We start from the raw sequence: 19,247 nt of genomic DNA on the forward strand, positions 1-19,247 counted from the left end.
CTAGTATAGATTCTAAGTAGGGAAGAGAAAAAGCTTCGCAACAAGATCATACCATTGGTGAAGGTTCTTTGGAGAAGTCACCTTGTCGAGGAGGCGACTTAGGAGCAAGAGGATCTAATGCGAAGTCAGTACCCTCACCTTTTCCAAAACTAAGGTACATGGGCCAAATTTCTCTAAAAGGGGTAGGTTGTAACAACCCGAACCAAAATACCCCTGTTGTATAGGTTTGACCAAGTGGACTATATGTGGGTCCTAGGTTGACTTTTTCAATGGTCAATACTTTTAGTTTGACTAAGGTACCATTGTATAGAGCTCGTCGATATGAGTTCATAAACTAGTGGTATGCCAAATTCTGAGTTACAGATAAAAAGTTATGGTTTTGAGAAATTTTAAGCATCAGTTTTATATCAGTGTCCAAACCAGTCCCAAGTTTTTGTTTGTTAGTGGTCGAAGGCTCTATGTAAGCCTTGGGAAGCATGTTACATAGGAGACAAATCCTAAAATATCCATTTTGTCCCCCAAATACTGAGAAATTCCTCTCAGACTCGTGGGTTTGAACCGGGTCATTTTGAACCCGTTTACCGTCCAACCGGATCATCATTGTTTTTGCCCATTCTGGCCACCCACTACATGTATGCGCCACACCTGAGGGAAGCCTACACGGACGGCAAGCTTGGCCATGAAATTTCACAGCGAATGGCTGGGGGCCGCACCCAAATCCGTCCGGCGAAGTCCAAGGCAGTCGCCCAGGTGGGTTATTGGATTTTCATGTTTTTGGCCATTCTAGGCCAACCCATACACCCTTCCCCCTATTTTGGGACCCTTTGAACTCATTTTTGTGCTCCTTTTTCGTAGATTCTTCATCGTTTGAGAGCTACATTAACAGGGAGTTTGGCCAAGATTTCCATCAAGTTTTTTGACCACCAGAGACACTTTTAGACCGAGGTGAGCACACCAATGTGTTTCTTATCTCTTGGGCTTTTCGTAGATACAAAGTTTGTGAATTTTGGATGTCGTTTGATAATTTTTCCATTTTTCGATCAATTAGTTAAATACTAGATAAACTGGGACTATGTTTGGATAAATTGTTTAAATTGGACAAAATTGAAGTTGGATTAGTGAAATTAAATATTATTAGGACCTATTAGAAAGTTCAATTTTGAAAGATTAGCCTTCGGGTGAAAAGCCGCAATTTTGGTTACCGGATCTTAAGGGTACGCAATATAATTGGACCGTTTGGTGTCTAATTAGTGGTATCAATTAGTTTGAGACATGTGGTTCATACAAGTATCTTTAGTTTAGTTATTGGAGCCTGAAAAATATTTTATTATATTACAGATACTCGAGTTGGGTTTGGAGGCGATTCTGTAGAGCAGCAGGAATGAGCATCTGCAGTATTGTGAGTGGTTATATTTTTGAAATGTTTTGGGCATGTAGTATGATATATGGTTTGGTTATTTTACATATATATCATTTGATTTAAATAATTACCTTATGCTTATATGAATATCAGTATTTACATATATGTGTTATTATATTATGTGGATCTTGATAAGGTTTTAAATGGTTTCCAACTTTGACGAGTTCATAGTAAACTTGTGGATCATGTTACTTAAATATCTTGGTATTTGAATTGAAATTTTAAATTATTTTAAAAATTAATTGATTTGAGAAAGGAGGTTGAAAATTATATGTTTTTAAGCATGTACAAGTATTTTACAATTTTATATGTTGAAAATTGGTTTATGGTGATATATATTTTACCGTGGTATTTCTGGTTTTAGCATAAAATGATGATTTGAAAATCTTAAAAATATTTAAACAACTGGTTGACTTTGAATATAAATTATAATTTATGATACAGTATTGTTTGGAAAAGTATATATGATCTTACTACCAGTGTCTTGGATCAGTATTATATTATAGCGTGCGCGGTTTGCCATGGTATCATGAGGTTAGGGTCATCCCAAAGGTTTATTATTGCCATGGTGCCGTGAGGATTGGTTCATCCCATAGGTTTATTATTGCCACGGCCCATGAGGTTGGATACGTCCCAACGGTTTATTATTTCCACGATACCCTTCGTATATGGAGGGTTATGAGGGTGGTGTATCCCACAGTTTATAGTTTGGTATATCATATGGTAAATTGTATATGTTTTGAGTATATTACTGGTTTTCAAATATGGTGGTTATTACTATACTTTCATAATTATTTCGTGAAATTGTGTTTATAATATTTTATACTCAATATTTATATCTTGATTAAGATAGTTTGTAATATTATGTTGATCATTCACTTTATACCTCTAAGCATCGATTTTATAATATTAAATTGGGATACAAATTTGGATTTTATGAAACAATTTTTAAATGTGGAACTTTTAAAACTAGTGGAACGAGAGGTCCTAAGAGAAAGTTTTACGGGGAATAAATTATTATTTTTCTATTATACTATGTCATTCACTAAAATTTCTTTATCTCCCGTTTTATTTGTTTGAAATTGGTTCCCCTAAGTCCAAGCAGTTAGTAGCAATCTACCTCATGCACCATTTGTCACTTCGTTCTTTCCACGATAGCAGTAGTATTTATCCTTTCTTTATTTTATCCTTATCTTTCTGGACTCATTATTATTTATTTGTACTTTTAAACTTTGTTAGTACTCTTAGAATGCTCTGATCTAAATATTGGACTTAGTAGAGACCATATTATATATGTGTGTAGTTATGGGCTGTAGTATGATAGGCTAGTTGTGAACCATAGTTGTGGGCTTTTATGCTATTGTGGTTTTATATATATATATATATATATTGAGGTATTATTTCTAATGCATGTTGTTTGTTGTCCACATTTTAAGTGGGGATCCATTGGATATCCTTTAGGGATTGTCCAATGGGACTTTACTAGGCCGGATCACCAGGGAGATCCTTAGAGGGTTATCGGGACGGATCCTATCATCCTATATGAGAAGGTTAGCATGGAAGTCCCTATTATTCCACTACCTTGTTGTGAAATTTCTATCATCATGTTTCGTTTGTCGATCATGGAGTTTCTCATTAGTATCACATTCCACCATATGGGGCCCAGGCCCACCGACATTCAGTTCACCTTGAGTTCATTTTGTATGCACATACGGCGATGTCTTGATCCTAGCTCTGATACTACTTGTTAAGACACCTAATAGGGGAAGTAAGTAATCTAAGCCTTTTGTAGCCTTTTAGGATCTCCATGTTTAGCTAATATGGGACTTTGTTCTTACGCTCTAGTAGTTCACTATTATGACTCATGGAAATCCAAAGCTACAAATTATGTTATTCTAGATGAACTTTCTAATGTTCGAATCTAATATATGCCCATATGACTTAGCCTCCACCCATTTAGTAAAATATCCAATCGCCATTAAGATTAAACTTTTTCCTCTTTTCTTATGGGTAAATATTTGAAAATATAGATTTCTATTACATAAAAAGGCTATAGTCTAATCAAATGTGTAAAATCTTTTAGAAGTAGGTAATAAGTATTAGGAACCTCTAAATTTGTTGATTTTTTGCGTACAACTTAGCATCCTTCCTTATAGCTGGCTAATAAAATTATTATATCAATGCTTTTAAAGATAAAATCCATCTTCCAAAGTGATTTTACAGCGTTCTTCAAGATTTTTGGAAGGATAAATTCTATTTTGTATGGTCGAAAGTTTTATAGCATGGTTGGGAGGATGCTTTTCTATATAATTTTCCACTAAGTGTTACATACTTTTCCAATCATATTATGTCCTTTTTTTATTTAAAATTTCCCTAGGTAGAATTCCATCTCTCAAATAAATTAGAATTAAGTTTATCTAACAAGGAGGGGTATCTTTTCATAATACCTTTGTTTGTAGGCTCTACAAGATATCCCACTAAGATCATTTTTGCTCATTATTGGCTGCATAACCTGTGCTTGCTAGCATGTCCATTTTGTTGTTGTTGTACATTGGTTGTTAAGTTAGTAAGATCTAGAATATCTATTGAAGATGTTGTAGTATTTGTCTACTAGTAAAGGCTTTACTAGTATATACCTTCATTGTCTTTCCTAGTGGGTTGTAAATATCTTGTTAACCAAACATTGGTAAATGGCCTATTTATTTTTGAGTCAGAATAATATCATTGTAGTAGTAAGTTTTCCATGATTTGTGACGAAAGCTATCTTATTTGGTTACATCTTAATAAGGTGTCAAAAAACTAAATAATTTATGTTCAACTGTGGTATCCACCAGGCTATCTATATTTATTAAAGGAAAAATGATTTTAACACATGCTAAATTGAATTAGGTGAGCTATGTGCAAACCATCTATTTTTTGCTTTTCTAGTTAATTGTAACCATATTGTTTAGCTAGTTGGTATAACATATATTTTTTTATCAAGTTAACCTTTGGCAGCCATTCAAGTCCATGAGCAAATTTCCATCCCTTTTTGTCTAGTGAATTGAAATGTTGACTCGACTCTTAGCCGACAGGAAATTATTTCTTTATCAATTTTTGACCATACTCTTTGTCTTCCATGCAAATAATTCTAATGCTTGATTAAAAATTAGGTTAATCTTTCTTTAGATTCTGGTGTTAATTCGATCATAGTGTAGAACAACTTTCTAGGATTGTTTGAGTCAACCTTCAAAATCTTAACTTCTTCATCTCGCTTAAATTTGTTGGGTTTTTTTTCTCTCCTTTTTTTTTTTTTTTGGTTACCTAATTTGTATTAGACTCGTAGTGATAAGTTTCCACATGAAAAAGGCTTGTTTTCCCAATATTCCTTCCATTTTAATTATGATTGAAGTTTGATGTGTTGATGATACATAGAAATTATTATTATTCATTTCAGGGAGACAAAGTGTTTACCACAAAAAATTAGTTAAGTGTTTTTCCATCTTTACACTCATCAACAACTGGATTGTTTTAGTGGTTATGATATTCTGACCATTGAACCCTAACGGGTTGGTCTGATACTTTTCCATCTTACATTTATGTATATGACATCTATCAAGCTCCCATTGTCCATATGAATTCACTTGACCACAAAGTTTGGAATTCAAACCTAGATCACCAATCCATCATCAGGTGGATAAATAATATCTTTAGAGTTTTACTTGAGAAGGTCAAATTGGGTCCCCTAACCATACAATAATGTCACACTTTCAGGCCCTTATTCATCAAGACCTCTAGGCAATATTAGTTGCTTCTCCTTTTGCTATATGTGGTGCACATATAATTATTGGAGCATGGCTGATGGACCTTCAATCCTTGTTGAGGGTTTGGGCTAATTCAAATCCAATTATTCTTATAGTTCTTTCAAGTATCCACGTTCTTTTAACCTTCTGATCTTCCTTGTAAGATTCCTACACTTTTTGGTAGATGCCTATGTGGAAATATAATATTTGTGTATATTTTTTCTTCCGATCAAACATCATAGAAGTAGGCCATTGTATGTAGTCCTTTCCTTTAATTGCTTTACTACCTCATATTCCATCTTATGAAAAGTTAGAAGCTTTCCCCGAAGGTTTGGACTACCAATTATCTATAGGGTGTATAGACCTCTTTTTCTTGAGCTAATGTCTACCCTCTTACTTGGAATCACTATCATTCATGTACTTTTGACATGACATACCTCCAAGATTCTTGGGTATCTTGTGCAGGGGAAAGTTCTATGGAAAATATGGTAGAACCTATCTTAAAATATGGACAACTTACAATTTCCCGCAAATAAAATACACTCCAAATATACTCACAACGCTAACACAGTCTCCAAACTATATTTTATCAATAAATATCCACCTCCATAACCATAATCAAACATAAATTTTATACTACTATTATCCAAATATAATTACAACTACTATCAATGTATACCATAGCATACTAAGAGCTTGTATAAATTTAAAGTTGATACGAGCAGAAAGAATGCACAAATAAGAAAAAAGAAAAAGAAATAAGTGAAATATAAGATGCTACTGATGTAGATAGCTACAAGAAACATAATGTGTGAGGAGAGCCACCAGTTAACAATCAAGATATAAGGAAACAGATAGTACAATTAAAGGTAAGATAAAGATTTATCGATAAGTGAATTATTTAATGCAAGAAATTGTTTGACTTTTTAAATTGTTTTCTCTCAAAACCTTATACTTTCATTACTTAAAAAGTTCTTCTTTTGAAGATTCCTTCACCAAACCCATATTCATATCCCACAAACTTTCATTGAATAAATTCAATTTCCATTGAATAAATAGACATTTAAAACCCATTGAATATAACCAATTAAATGAATAGAAAGCATAAATAACATTTTTCATAGAATATCAAAAGCAAACATAGAACTATATTACTATCATCAAGAAAATAATTGAATAACATAATTAAACCCTTCAAATAAAATACTTAAAATGTATATACACCATTATAAATATCAATCCATATAGAGAACTTTGTGTAACAATCCGCTTCTACTGGTAGACCTATAACTCTATACTAAATTTAGCCACTGTATTCAGTATAAGGTTTTTTTTGTTCTAGATTTTTTCAAGAGGTCACCTATCGTTGGACTACTCTCATTTGAATACACTTAATTTCAGAGTTTTTTTGGAGCCTTCAAATAAGTCACCATTATAAATATCAATCTACATAGAGAACTTTGTGTAACAATTCGCTTCTACTGGTAGACCTATAACTCTATACTAACATTGTCCCTAATTTAGCCATCGCATTGAGTATGAGGTTTTTTTTGTTCCAGAGTTCTTCAAGAGGTCACTTATCTTTGGACTACTCTCACTTGAATACACTTAACTTCAGAGTTCTTATGAAGCTTGAAGCCAACTGGTTTGAAAATGTTTCAGCATTGTAAGAGTGACTATGATTACATTTAAACCATCATTTATTCCAACAATTAGGCGATATGGAATTGGATACCAAATAGCTTTCTAGTGCTTTTTGCACCCGCCAGCACTGGTTGTGACACCTTTATGTAGCATACAATTTACCTAGTATTGTCAAGTGGCTTTTAGCATTCTAAGGCACCATTAGATAGAGGAAGAGAGAAACACATCATGAACCTTTAGCATCCTAAATGTGTCATGGTAGGATCTCATCATTACTTTTTGTGGTAGAGGATGACGAATATACATATAATTGATCGTCCGATATCCAATATACTCTTTGATACTGTATAGCATACCAAATCTAGTCATACCAAATATTATCATACAATTGTATGATCCATAACTATATATATATATATATATATTCCACAACCTGATTCTTAATTTCATCAAAGTCTTCCATAAAATCCAACCTTCTAGCAATTTCCATTTTTTCATTTGCAAAAATAGCAATTCAAAAATTACCAAAACCTCAATGAGATTATATAAACAAAATAATTTTCAAACCATTTAAATTCCATAGTCCACAAAATTTATCATAACCATTTTTAAATTATAGAAACATTTAAATTCTGCCAAGATCATATGAATAAACACACACACATATATATATATATATATACATTCAACAATTCTCCCATTAGGACATCCTGATAGGATTAATGTGTAGACTCAAGCATATCCTCTTAAGAATATGTAGTTATTTCAAAATACTTGCATAACCTTAAAAGGATATGCTTGAGTATGTACGATAATCCCACTAGGATGTCATAGTGAGAGCCAAATTGTATACATAAATATAGTCAACATTACTCAAAATTTCCATAGAAATTCAAAACCATGAAATCAACAATTTAACATTGCCTAAAATATATTTGAAAAATAATTCCACTCCTAGTATAGATGATACTCATTCTTACTCAACTACAACATCCGGTTCAATATGGGGTGCCAAGAACACACAAAATATTATTTAGGTTTTTAAAAATTTAACCAAAGACATCAGTTTCCATGAGAAAAGCCCATGAGATGGGTCATATGATAATGTACTTGGCTCAATCAGTCGTCACTTTTGGTGGTTGGAAAATCTACGGGAACTTTGGCTAAACTTTAAGTTAATGAATCTCTCAAATGATAGTGAACTGAGCTAATTGGAGACCATATTTGAACTTAAGGGATTCAAAATAGTGGGAGAGGACCAGAGCCATGGATAAAATCGATCAAAGTTTGATGATTGTAAAGTTTTAGCCTTGCCAGGTATTTTTCATCAATCCCAACACTACGCGGGTATTATGATGAGAATTTTCAATAGTAGGTAGACAAGAAAATGAACAATCCAATGGTATTCATGGTGAAGCAACATTTGGCACGAATTGGGGGTCATTTTGATGGATTTACATGCTTTATGAGCTTGATTGAAACTTTGTGTATATGGAAGGGGGGGGGGGGGGGGGGTTGCAGTCATGGGGTCCATGGGTTTTCTTAGGGATTTTTGGTATATTTTGTGTATTTTATATATTTCTCAACTCACACAAACATGTACTTATGTATATGTACACAATACACAGAGATGTCCTTCTAAAGTTTTACGGTGAATGGTACCAACACTGACAAAATAATAAAGCATGCAAACACACACATCCATATCTTTTCAACCTTAACACACACATCCATATCTTTTCAACCTTAACTCAAAATTTGATGTGCAGCCAACCAATGATATTGTGTTAAAAATCTCTATGCAATGGAATATTAGTCTAAATAAAAACTTGACAGCATAAACTTGGGGCCACACATTGCCCAGTTGGACAAACTAGGTCAACTTGACATTTTTGGGTGATTCACGATATGGGTTGTTAAACCTTTGTCCATTTCTACACTTATTTCTCTTCTTAATGCAAGAAGCTTAAGATTTTGCTGCTTAAAATTTTCCTCAAGGCTATTATTGATCCTCAATCAAGATTTCAACCATGGTTGAATGCCTTTTTATTGTCAGTAAGTGGTATAGGTTGCTATTTGGATATTAACCTTTGTGGAATATAGGCTCTAACTCCTGATTCATTACAATCAATAATTTTTACATTTCTCTTTAAGAAAAAAAGAATAATAAATAAAATAATTGCTTTTTAAAACAAAAACAGAAAAATGGTGATAAAAGATCTCTACCAAAAAGTGTTATTTCTTTTTTCAATTGTTTGACAACTTTATTTAGTTTTGCAATTTGGATCCTATATATTTTTATTTTTATTTATTGATAATTAAATCAATTTCTAATCTAAAAGGGAGGAGATGTGGTGTCGCGAACCCACGACACTATGGGCATATGGGTCTGAGGGCCATACCAACTAAGCACATTTGACAACATCAAAGTTGTCTGACCATCATAAATAGTGCACCTATAATATTGCAATTGCAACCCTCTTTTTTAGTCATTTAGAGGTACATTTTTGGCATGTGAAAAGCTCAATAATGAATTTGACACAATTACCAAAATTTGATACCCTGTTTTTACTGTCCTTGAAATTTCTTATAATAAGGTTAGTGAGTAAATCTAAGACACGAGAAAATTTCAAATACTATGCTAAGAATAATATAAATATAGTAATAATCCAACTTTTAATAATTCAACTTTTTGAGAAGAGTGGTAATTCAACAATGAATAAGGAAGAAGGGCTGGCCTGACCAAATGTATAAATCAAGCTTATTGAGTGGCAAGCTACGCAAACACGGAACACCCAAATCCCAATTTTACTCCTGGAATGTACATTTTGTGAAGAATAATGTAAATATAATGATAATACACCTTTTAATTATTTAACTTTTTGGGAGGAGTGGTAATTCAACAATGAATAAGGAAGAAGAGCTGGCTTGACCAAATGTACAAATCAAGCTTATGAAGTGGCAAGCTACGCAAACGCGGAACACTGAAATCCCAATTTTACTCCTGGAATGTACATTTTGTGACTTCATTTGTATGTTTTCATATTCTTGCGCTATTTCTTATCTTGATATTCTTGGATTTTGGGGTCTAATTCTTACAAAGTCCAAAGAAATAACAAGTATCAACCAAAGTTTTCCTTACGCTTTGCGTCCATCATGGAATCAATCCAATTATGCAATTATTACAATATATATATATATATATATATATATATGTATACATACATGATAGGCATTTGGGATTTTTTTGGAAAACAGTTAGACAAAAAATAAATAGAGAGAAAGTACGAGGTCAATGGCCTGCTAGGATTAAGTAAATTATGCAAACGTAAGAGTCATACCGGTTTACGGTAAAGACAAATTTTCATACATATAATAGAATGTGAAAAACTGAAAATTGATATAAATCTAAAAGGACAGCAAAATGGTCGGTCTACCCATGAAAAGGACACATGCACATGTCTACATATCCAATCCATCTCCTCTAAGGATAACTTGATGAAATTTGATGCAGATTTCAACATTATGCTACATATTGCATGAAATTTTTTCTTCCTGTAGCATGTTGAGTAATGATAAAGTGTGTATCAAATTCTATTAGGGTGTCTTGATGAGAGACTAGCTATATAAGTGCATATAATTTTTTTTTTCTTTTTATATGTATCTCCATGAACATAATCTGAGGCCTCCTAGATGAAATTTATTTGGTATTTATTGGATAATTAAGAAAATAACTGTATGTATATAAAGTAAGGCTCTAATTAAGCAAACCTTACTATTTCATGTAAATGGGTTGAGCCTTATAATTTCATAAAACCCAGTTACTATAAAAAGTGGAATGCTAACTTTAAATCATCTTATTTAAGCTTACTTCTATATTTATATACACCAAACTATTGTGTATATATGTACATATTATATACAATTATGACACAAAGTCAATGTGGATGAATATATTACATTGGAAGTAGATGAAAATCATGATCGCCTAACTTTAATTATTGATAATTTTAAGCCAATCACCTAACTGTAATCTCCGATATATATATATATATCTATATATTGATCACCAAATTGGCAACCAAATCTTTTAGCAATGGCTTTGTATTTGAAAATGTAGGACTTTCTACATAAAATATATATGAATCACTTAATTTGTTTCCAGTATACCCTTCTCCGCGCTACAAGAATTAAATCTTTAATGCTCTCATAAGATGATGGTGATGATGAGAGAAAGACTGTCATTGTCATTGAAAATTCTTCTTATCTCTCTCTCTCTCTCTCTCTCTCTATATATATATATATATATATGTATATATATGCTGCAGCCTACTATATATATATATATATATGTGTTATGAAAGAGTCAAATTGATTTTTTCTGGAAAAGCATATTATTTTCTTTCAACCCAATTGAGACTTTAGTAAGAAAAAGACAAAAACAAGCAAACTCACTACTTCTACTTGTTGGATTTAGATGTAACCCTTCCTACAGGAATTCACTGATTTTACCAAGATTTTCTTCCTTTTACGCGTTAAAATTTGCGTGTTTATGTTTTGAGAGAGAGAGAGAGAGAGAGAGAGAGAGAGAGAGAGATATTTCTCATTTCTCTGGCCGCCTTGTTTTTCATGATTCCAGAGGACCCCATGTTAATTTGTTTCACATGTATTTTAGTCCTCTAATACGACATGGTTGGGCTTTTACATAACAAACTGTATAATAAAACTTTATATCAATTTTAACACTGGAAAAGGATATATATTGATTTAATTAATTAATTTCATTAATTGGGATAAGAGATTTTAGAGAAATAATGAAAAAAAAAAATCAGGGGTCAATGCATATATTATGACAAAATAGTAAAAATAAATATATGAAAAAGAAAAGAAATGAAATGAAATAAAAACAAAAAGAAGTTGTATGTGTGTGTGTGTGTGATGAGTATGTTAGATAGGGAGAGTCGTCACGGGTTTCTCTTGACTGTAACTCAACATGTATTGTGCGCAAACAGCTACATATCACTCCACTCCAATCCCATTATACCCCACCCTATCTATTCAATATTACATATATGCCACTGCCCCCCTTAAGCCCCACAAACCCACCTCCTCCCACCTCCCTACCACTTATTTTCATACAACTGGACGGATGGTCGACGCATAGCTCTTTTCTTTTCTATATAACAATATTTGGGAAAATTCCATATATATATATATATATATATGAATATATATAATTCATCAAAACCAATTGGCAGATTGACAATTTTGACCATGTAATTGTTTAAGATATATAATTAATGAGTTGTTTCAAGATAACTATGTGGATAATGGTTGTTCATGCATGGCTATAATTTGTTGTTGATCATGCATGGCTATAATTTGTTGTTGATCATTCCTTCTTTTAACCTTTTTTAATGTTTCCATATAATCCATAATAATTCATTCCATGGTTTTATGGCTTTCCTTATTTTACCATTCCCTTATTAATTAATAAGTCCTAATGCTTCCTTCTTCATTACTTTATGGACTAGGTTTTGTGTTGTTTAATTATATTAAATATAATGGAATACTAAAATTTTAAAAAGACAATAAATTTTTTATAGACTTAAACCTTAAATAAATCCTCAACTCAAAACCTTTAAAGAAAAGACTCACTATAATATACTATATAATTAGAGTTTACAAACGTTTCAATATGCATGTGTTGTATTTCCAAATGCATGAAAGCTTATAGGAATTACAGATATCTAATTTAGTTATTTCAATTTTAAAAGAACAATGCAAACTTTCAAAAATTAAGAATAGATCATTATTAACTAAAATTCAGTTTTGACCATAATATAGGAAATTATCAAAATAACTACTCGTATTTTGAAACTAAAATATATGTTAAGGTAATGGTAATCAGTTTAAATATGTATTTTTATTTTCAAGCTTAAAAGTGAACATTTTTTATGGTCTATTAGTAAAAGTTAATCTCTCACCTATATATAGTCATTAGACCTTGTATAAAATGAATTTTGTTCTCCAATAGGCATCTTTTAAAGTAAACACACCTTTCCAGCAAAATTTATATTTGAGGTGAGCTAGAAAGACGGTGAAGGTGTACAAAAGAAAATCCATTTCTAGTAAGAAAGAAAGAGCTAGCAGGTTCTTAGATTTAATTATTTAGTTTAGAACTTCATCCATATTAAAATATGTGTTGTTTAAACCCATGTGGGCAAAATGGATTCATAAGAAAATGTTATGTTTATGTTCCGTGCATATAGAGAACCAAGTAATCATTTGAAAAAAATTTATGCCGTACGAACAATTTATTACATTTTTAACTTGAGATCCTAATGAATTAAGGTTTGTGAGAGGAAAATCTCACCACCAATCCAACTGATTTAACATATGTGTATTAATTAAAAAATGCATTGTTAAAACCTAATTAAGAATTTATTGTATAATTAAGCTGCATTAATTAAGCGAATGGTTGAGAAGCATATATATGGACAAATTAACCTGAGGTCAAACATTTGAGCAAAGGCCATATGTTTAATTAATTGAAACAATTAATTTCATGTATGAACAAAAAATGAAAGCCTGTATTGAATACATAGAAAAAGAAAACAAAGTAAATATAGAAAAATATATATAAAAAAAAAAAGAAAAAAGAATGAAATGGCGAATAAATAAAGAAAGATCCAAGACCACCGCTAAGGGACTGTGGCCACCCTGTCCTCTATTTGAGACGTCACTTTCTCATTTTTAACCACCTTAAGGCATACCCTTCTTTCATGTAGGGCCTGAAAGCTATGTAGATCTTTCTATTAACTCGTCCTTCCCCTCCAATTTTCTTCTTTCCTCTTTCTCTCTACCCCACTTTCATAAGAGAGAAACAAAGAAAGAATCAAGAGAGAGAGAGAGAGAGAGAGAAGAAATTGGTATATGGTACAAACCCAACATTAACCATCTCATCATCAATTGGTATAAATAGGAGAGAAAGAGCAAGTTTGATTATTATAATTATTATATCAGTTCTAGTTATAGTTTCTTGCGAGTTTTATGGCAATTCCAGCATCGGCAAGCTCAAGCATGAGCCACAACGATTCCAACACCGTTAACAAGCATGGTGATGACCATGATGAGCATGAGCAAGACATGGTTATGCCTGGTTTTCGCTTCCATCCAACCGAAGAAGAACTCGTTGAGTTTTACCTTCGCCGTAAGGTTGAGGGCAAGCGATTCAACGTTGAACTCATTACTTTCCTCGATCTTTATCGCTATGACCCTTGGGAACTTCCTGGTACATATATATAACTATATATATCTTTTTCTCTTTTCCTTTTCCATTTTCTAAGGAATCCAATATCCATAATTCTTTCATCATATTCATCTAGCTAGCTAGTATTATAACCTATATTGCATATATTATGTATGCATAATATGCATAGCCTCTCTTGTAATTAATTGAATTTGTTTGTGTATTTGTATGCAGCCATGGCAGCGATTGGAGAAAAGGAATGGTTCTTCTATGTCCCAAGAGACCGGAAGTACCGCAACGGTGATAGGCCGAACCGAGTCACAACTTCTGGGTATTGGAAGGCAACCGGAGCTGATAGGATGATTAGAACAGAGAATTCAAGGTCCATTGGACTGAAGAAAACCCTAGTTTTTTACTCCGGAAAAGCTCCGAAAGGCATCAGAACTAGTTGGATTATGAATGAGTATCGATTGCCCCAGCATGAAACTGAAAGATATCAAAAGGTATGCAGAATTAAAGAATTACTTCCATCATCTCCTATATATTACAACAACATCCCCTCCCCCCAACCCAAAAAAAAAAAAATAATGATAAATAAATAAAATCATATGGTGTAGACGAATTGATCAATTCATTATAATAATAAAGGGGTTCTGATTCTTTGACTCCATATTTAACCGTTTCTTCATCTTATTGATGAAACACAGTTGTTTAACAATTATTATTTTTTTTTTCTTTCTGTTTTTTGTTTTTTTTTGTTTTTCCTTTTCAAGTTCTTTCTACAGCTTTCTATTCACCAACCCTAGTTCTCGATTGTTCTATAGATCTATAAATTAATTTGGCAAAACAATTCGAAAAAGGCTTGTAGCTATCTATAGAGAGGTGGAGGAAATTAAAGAAACTTAAAGATCGAAAGGAATATCAATAAAATCTGAAGCTATATGCCTGACTTCCGGAGGTTGTGTATTATTTAATATTATTCATCGCAGAAATCCAAATATATAGTACCTCTATGCATATGTAATTGCTTGCATAATTAACTGAGATCCTTTTCTTCTTTCATGCTTCTGATAATAATTACGCTAGACTCCTGGTGTTGGAGAGCCTTCGATTTAGTCCCTCATTTTCTCTTAAATTGCTTCATTTCATTACTAAATGGCATGGCCTTCCTTTTCTATATATGTATTTTCAGGCTGAAATATCACTTTGCCGGGTTTATAAGAGACCTGGAGTGGAAGATCACCCCTCTCTCCCTCGCTCCCTTCCTTCGAGAGCATCCTCGTCGTCGTCAAGACCGGGGGCGAGTTCATCTCAGTCGTCCGAAAGAAAGCAGCATAACACCATTAACACGGTCATGGAGAAACTCCAAGCTTTCGGAGGAGTACAAACACAGCAAATAGATGTGGAAAAGATGAGCGAAACCGATGGGAGTATCAACTCCGATGTCACCACAGCTCTCGGGCTCTCCAAGCACAACGCCACCACTGCCACTGCAGCCTACCGAGCTCTTGGATTACAAGCTGCCGAAATGGAGGCTGAGGAAGGTATGCTTTTGCAGCACCATCATCACCACCATAATCATCATCATCAGCAGTCATCGAAGCATCAAATTTATCCATTAGTCCCACTCTTCACGGCGGTTTCTTCTTCGGTTTCATCATCAAATGCCACCATCGATGATCTTCATAGGCTTGTGAATTACCAGCAACCAACTAATGATCATCATCATCAACAACAACAATATTACAATGAGCACCAACATCACCATCAAACTCAACAACACTACACTCCACTGCCACCGCCACCGGAAGCGCAGCAGCAGCTAGGGCTCAACACTCTCCCCAACTCTCTTCCAACTGCATTCTCCGACAGGCTATGGGAGTGGAATCCGATCCCGGAGGGAAATCGAGAGTACCCCAATCCTTTCAAGTAACCAATGAACTTCATGCACACACACATATATATATATATATATATATATAGAAATATCTCCAAAATGCTTATGTTACTTAATTTCTAATGACTTATCTTAGACTTTCTCAACTCGATCTAATGTTGTTAGGTTTCTGAATATGACTTATGATCATTATCATGATTTGCTAATGCTTTGTTAGGGTTTTTGGGTTTATAGGGCTTATTTTGATATTATTTGTGTACTACCTTTTTTTCGTTTCGGATCCCAAACATGTGATTTAGGGTTCCAATTGGTTGAAGATTAATCTTTTGTACTGGACAGACTAAAGATTCATCTAGGCTGTAGCTAGGTTTTCAACCCAAGGGAATTGGTAGAAGTGTGATCATTTAGTGTTACTTTCCTCAAATCTTGCGTTGTTTTTTATGTACATTTTAAAACATAGATTTTCCCTTTTAATTTAGTCTTCTCTCTCTCTCTCTCTCTCTCTCTCTCTATGTGTCTTGCTCAGGACACTCACATTGTTCACTATTAATTAGGCCCTATGAGTGACCATGCCCATAATTTTATATCCATATATGCAGAGACATGTTAAACGTTTATTGAGAGAATATTTCAGAAGGGGAGTTGGAGGACCCAGTTTACAAATGGAGACAAAAGGGAAGAAATATATGTATTGTCCAGACAGAATTTGTAATTTGTAATTCTTTATATGGTTGGTGAGAGAGGGCTAATTAATTCCCGGTAAAAGAAAATTTCTCATTGGGTTGACCTTTAGAGATAAAGATTAAAAAAAAAAAAAAAAGAACATTTATCATACAATGACATAAGAAGAATGAGGCATGTGGATCCAGATCTCTAGAACCACTCAATTCATCATTTCCACATTCATTGAAAATATATATATATATATGCTTCTTGTAATGGATGATACGTGGGATGTGCTATTAGATTATATGTGTAATTTTTTGTTTGATTATATATAATTTATAGATGAGTTAAAAAGATTAGTTATAAATTCAACCGACGATTTTTATCATTAATTATTTAGATGATATCATCTATTGTTAGACAATATCATCTATTGCCACAAAACTTATTATGCACACATAGCTCCATTATTTGCACATGAGTCTGCAGTTTACACATAAGTTTTTTTGGCGAAAACCTTAGTTTCTTTCCGACAAGGGATTGACCACACCAATGGTTACAAAATATACAACTATAAGCTCATCATATGAATTAATTTAGACCTCTAGATGAAATATATGGCTCTCTCTCTTCCCACTCTATCATAAAGACAAGAAGGTTGATATAGCTAGGGGTGGATTCAGTAGCATTGTTATTGGGATGTGGTCTAGTACTAGTACAAGTAGCAGTAGCAGAAGTCTATTGTATAGCTGTGATGAATTGGTAGTATTCATCTACAATTATTACTGCCAAGTCAATGAGACCCGCATGTGTGCACAATTTGCTGGCCTACATGCGTCAATTGGCCAGGGAGGTCCACGCACTGTGCTCTTATGACCTAATAGTTATATTCCTTAAACACATGTATATGTAATTAATAAATATATATATATATATATATATTTATATTAATGCTTTTTTCACTTTACATTTCACATAATTTGAGAAATTAACCCACGGCTGTATAATATATATATACATATATATGGTCACACTGACTTGTTGTCAGTTTGTTGCACTGCATTTGACCTATTAACTTAAATAAATGAAATGTTCTAATGCTATTTAGACTGAATTAATTTTTACTTTTGCTGGAAACTATTTTTCTACATACACATAGCTAAGCCTAATCTCATGATAATGTTAAATCATCTTTAACTTATTACTGGTCTATAACTACAAGCAAAGAAAGTAGACAGAAGCATATGATCATCAGGAAAAAATGATTTTAGTTATTAATTATATGATTGGTCTTGGATGTAGGACATTATTTGTAGGAAGATTTAAGAGAATATAAGGAACAACGATATCATAATAGGGAAAAAAAGAAAAAAGAAAAAAGAAAAAAAAAAGGTGGACAAAAGGAATGAAATATTTTTATTTATTTTATTTTGGTTCATTCAAGTTGGTAATTAATTTTGGTATTACTCGAAGGAAAAGAAAAATGTAGAGCACTATATTAAAGGGTTGTTGAGTCTCACCTCGTTCATATATTATGCCATAATATAAGTACTTATATTAAGAATAAAAAAGATTAGGTTTTTGAAAGGATTGCATTTCACATAGGATAAAACTTATAACTCGAAGAATGAAAGAGAATAATGGAGAGAAACCAAAGCTCTGACTATTTCAGAGAGAATTTTTTGATTTGAATTGTTCAGCAAATGATACAAAGACTATTATTAAAATATATACCAGGGACATACAAGAACTATTAGAAACAATTTAATCATTCTTAACCAAATCAGACAGAATTTTAACAACTCCACATGCCGATAATCTTTGCGACTTGGCAGTAGATACACATGTCAGCTCACTAGATCATCATCTTTTAATTTTGCATTTACCATTCTCAATTTGTCTCTTAGAGACAAAAATCTAAAAGATCCTAGGGGACTTACTAATTAGCAAGTCTGCTATTTGATACGGTGTTGGAACGTAACGAACTGCTAAGGTTCTTTCTAGAACCTTGTCTCTAACAAAATGCAAATTGATTTCCATATGTTGAACTGTACGTTGCGTGAATAAATGGATAGCTGCAGGAGCAGCAACTCCTTTGTCATCATTCCACACAATGAACTTTTATTTGGTGGAGCAGTACAACCTAACAACTCCAAATAAAGAACCTTACAACTTCAAACCTTGAAAACTTGAACTTGAAATGGATGGAATATGAGAATACTGTTGAAATATAAATTTGATTTTTATTGTTTTTGAGTTATTGATTTTGTGGGCCTTAGTTATTTAGAGCTCAAGTTTTCTTTGTGTAGGTAGGGTTAATAAATAGTATAAATAATATTATGTTACTATTCTTTTGTAGTTCCATAAGAAAAAAGCCGTGAGGTATTGAATAAAACAAGTAGATTTCTTTGTACATTTTTTCTTTCTCTAATAAAGCGGTACCAGAGCTTGGTTCAACCCTCCCTTTGAACAATATCTGCATAAACAGTACCACATGAACAGTATCTGTATGAACAATATCTGCATAAACAGTACAGCATGAACAGCTTGCGCCTGTGTGGACAGTACTCGGTGATCAAATTGTTT

General features: G+C 32.9%; 1 protein-coding gene across 1 annotated transcript; it reads left to right on the forward strand.

Moving 5' to 3' along the window:
* Positions 1-13,645: 13,645 nt before the first annotated feature.
* Positions 13,646-16,469, forward strand: LOC107425691 (NAC domain-containing protein 35). Its single transcript, XM_016035706.3, has 3 exons — positions 13,646-14,140; positions 14,333-14,601; positions 15,291-16,469. Exons 1-3 carry the CDS (start codon positions 13,900-13,902, stop codon positions 16,029-16,031), a joined length of 1,251 nt encoding a protein of 416 aa, XP_015891192.1. The 5' UTR covers positions 13,646-13,899; the 3' UTR covers positions 16,032-16,469.
* Positions 16,470-19,247: the final 2,778 nt, after the last annotated feature.

The sequence above is a fragment of the Ziziphus jujuba genome, chromosome 7 (assembly GCF_031755915.1).
Source record: "Ziziphus jujuba cultivar Dongzao chromosome 7, ASM3175591v1".
Lineage (NCBI taxonomy): Eukaryota > Viridiplantae > Streptophyta > Magnoliopsida > Rosales > Rhamnaceae > Ziziphus > Ziziphus jujuba.

What these genes read in the sequence shown, in the direction of transcription:
- LOC107425691 (XM_016035706.3), top strand. Translation starts at nt 13,900, where the DNA reads ATGGCAATTCCAGCATCGGCAAGCTCAAGCATGAGCCACAACGATTCC. An exon ending in TGACCCTTGGGAACTTCCTG is followed by an intron (nt 14,141 to 14,332) that starts GTACATATATAT and finishes ATTTGTATGCAG; the next exon opens with CCATGGCAGCGATTGGAGAA. An exon ending in AAACTGAAAGATATCAAAAG is followed by an intron (nt 14,602 to 15,290) that starts GTATGCAGAATT and finishes ATGTATTTTCAG; the next exon opens with GCTGAAATATCACTTTGCCG.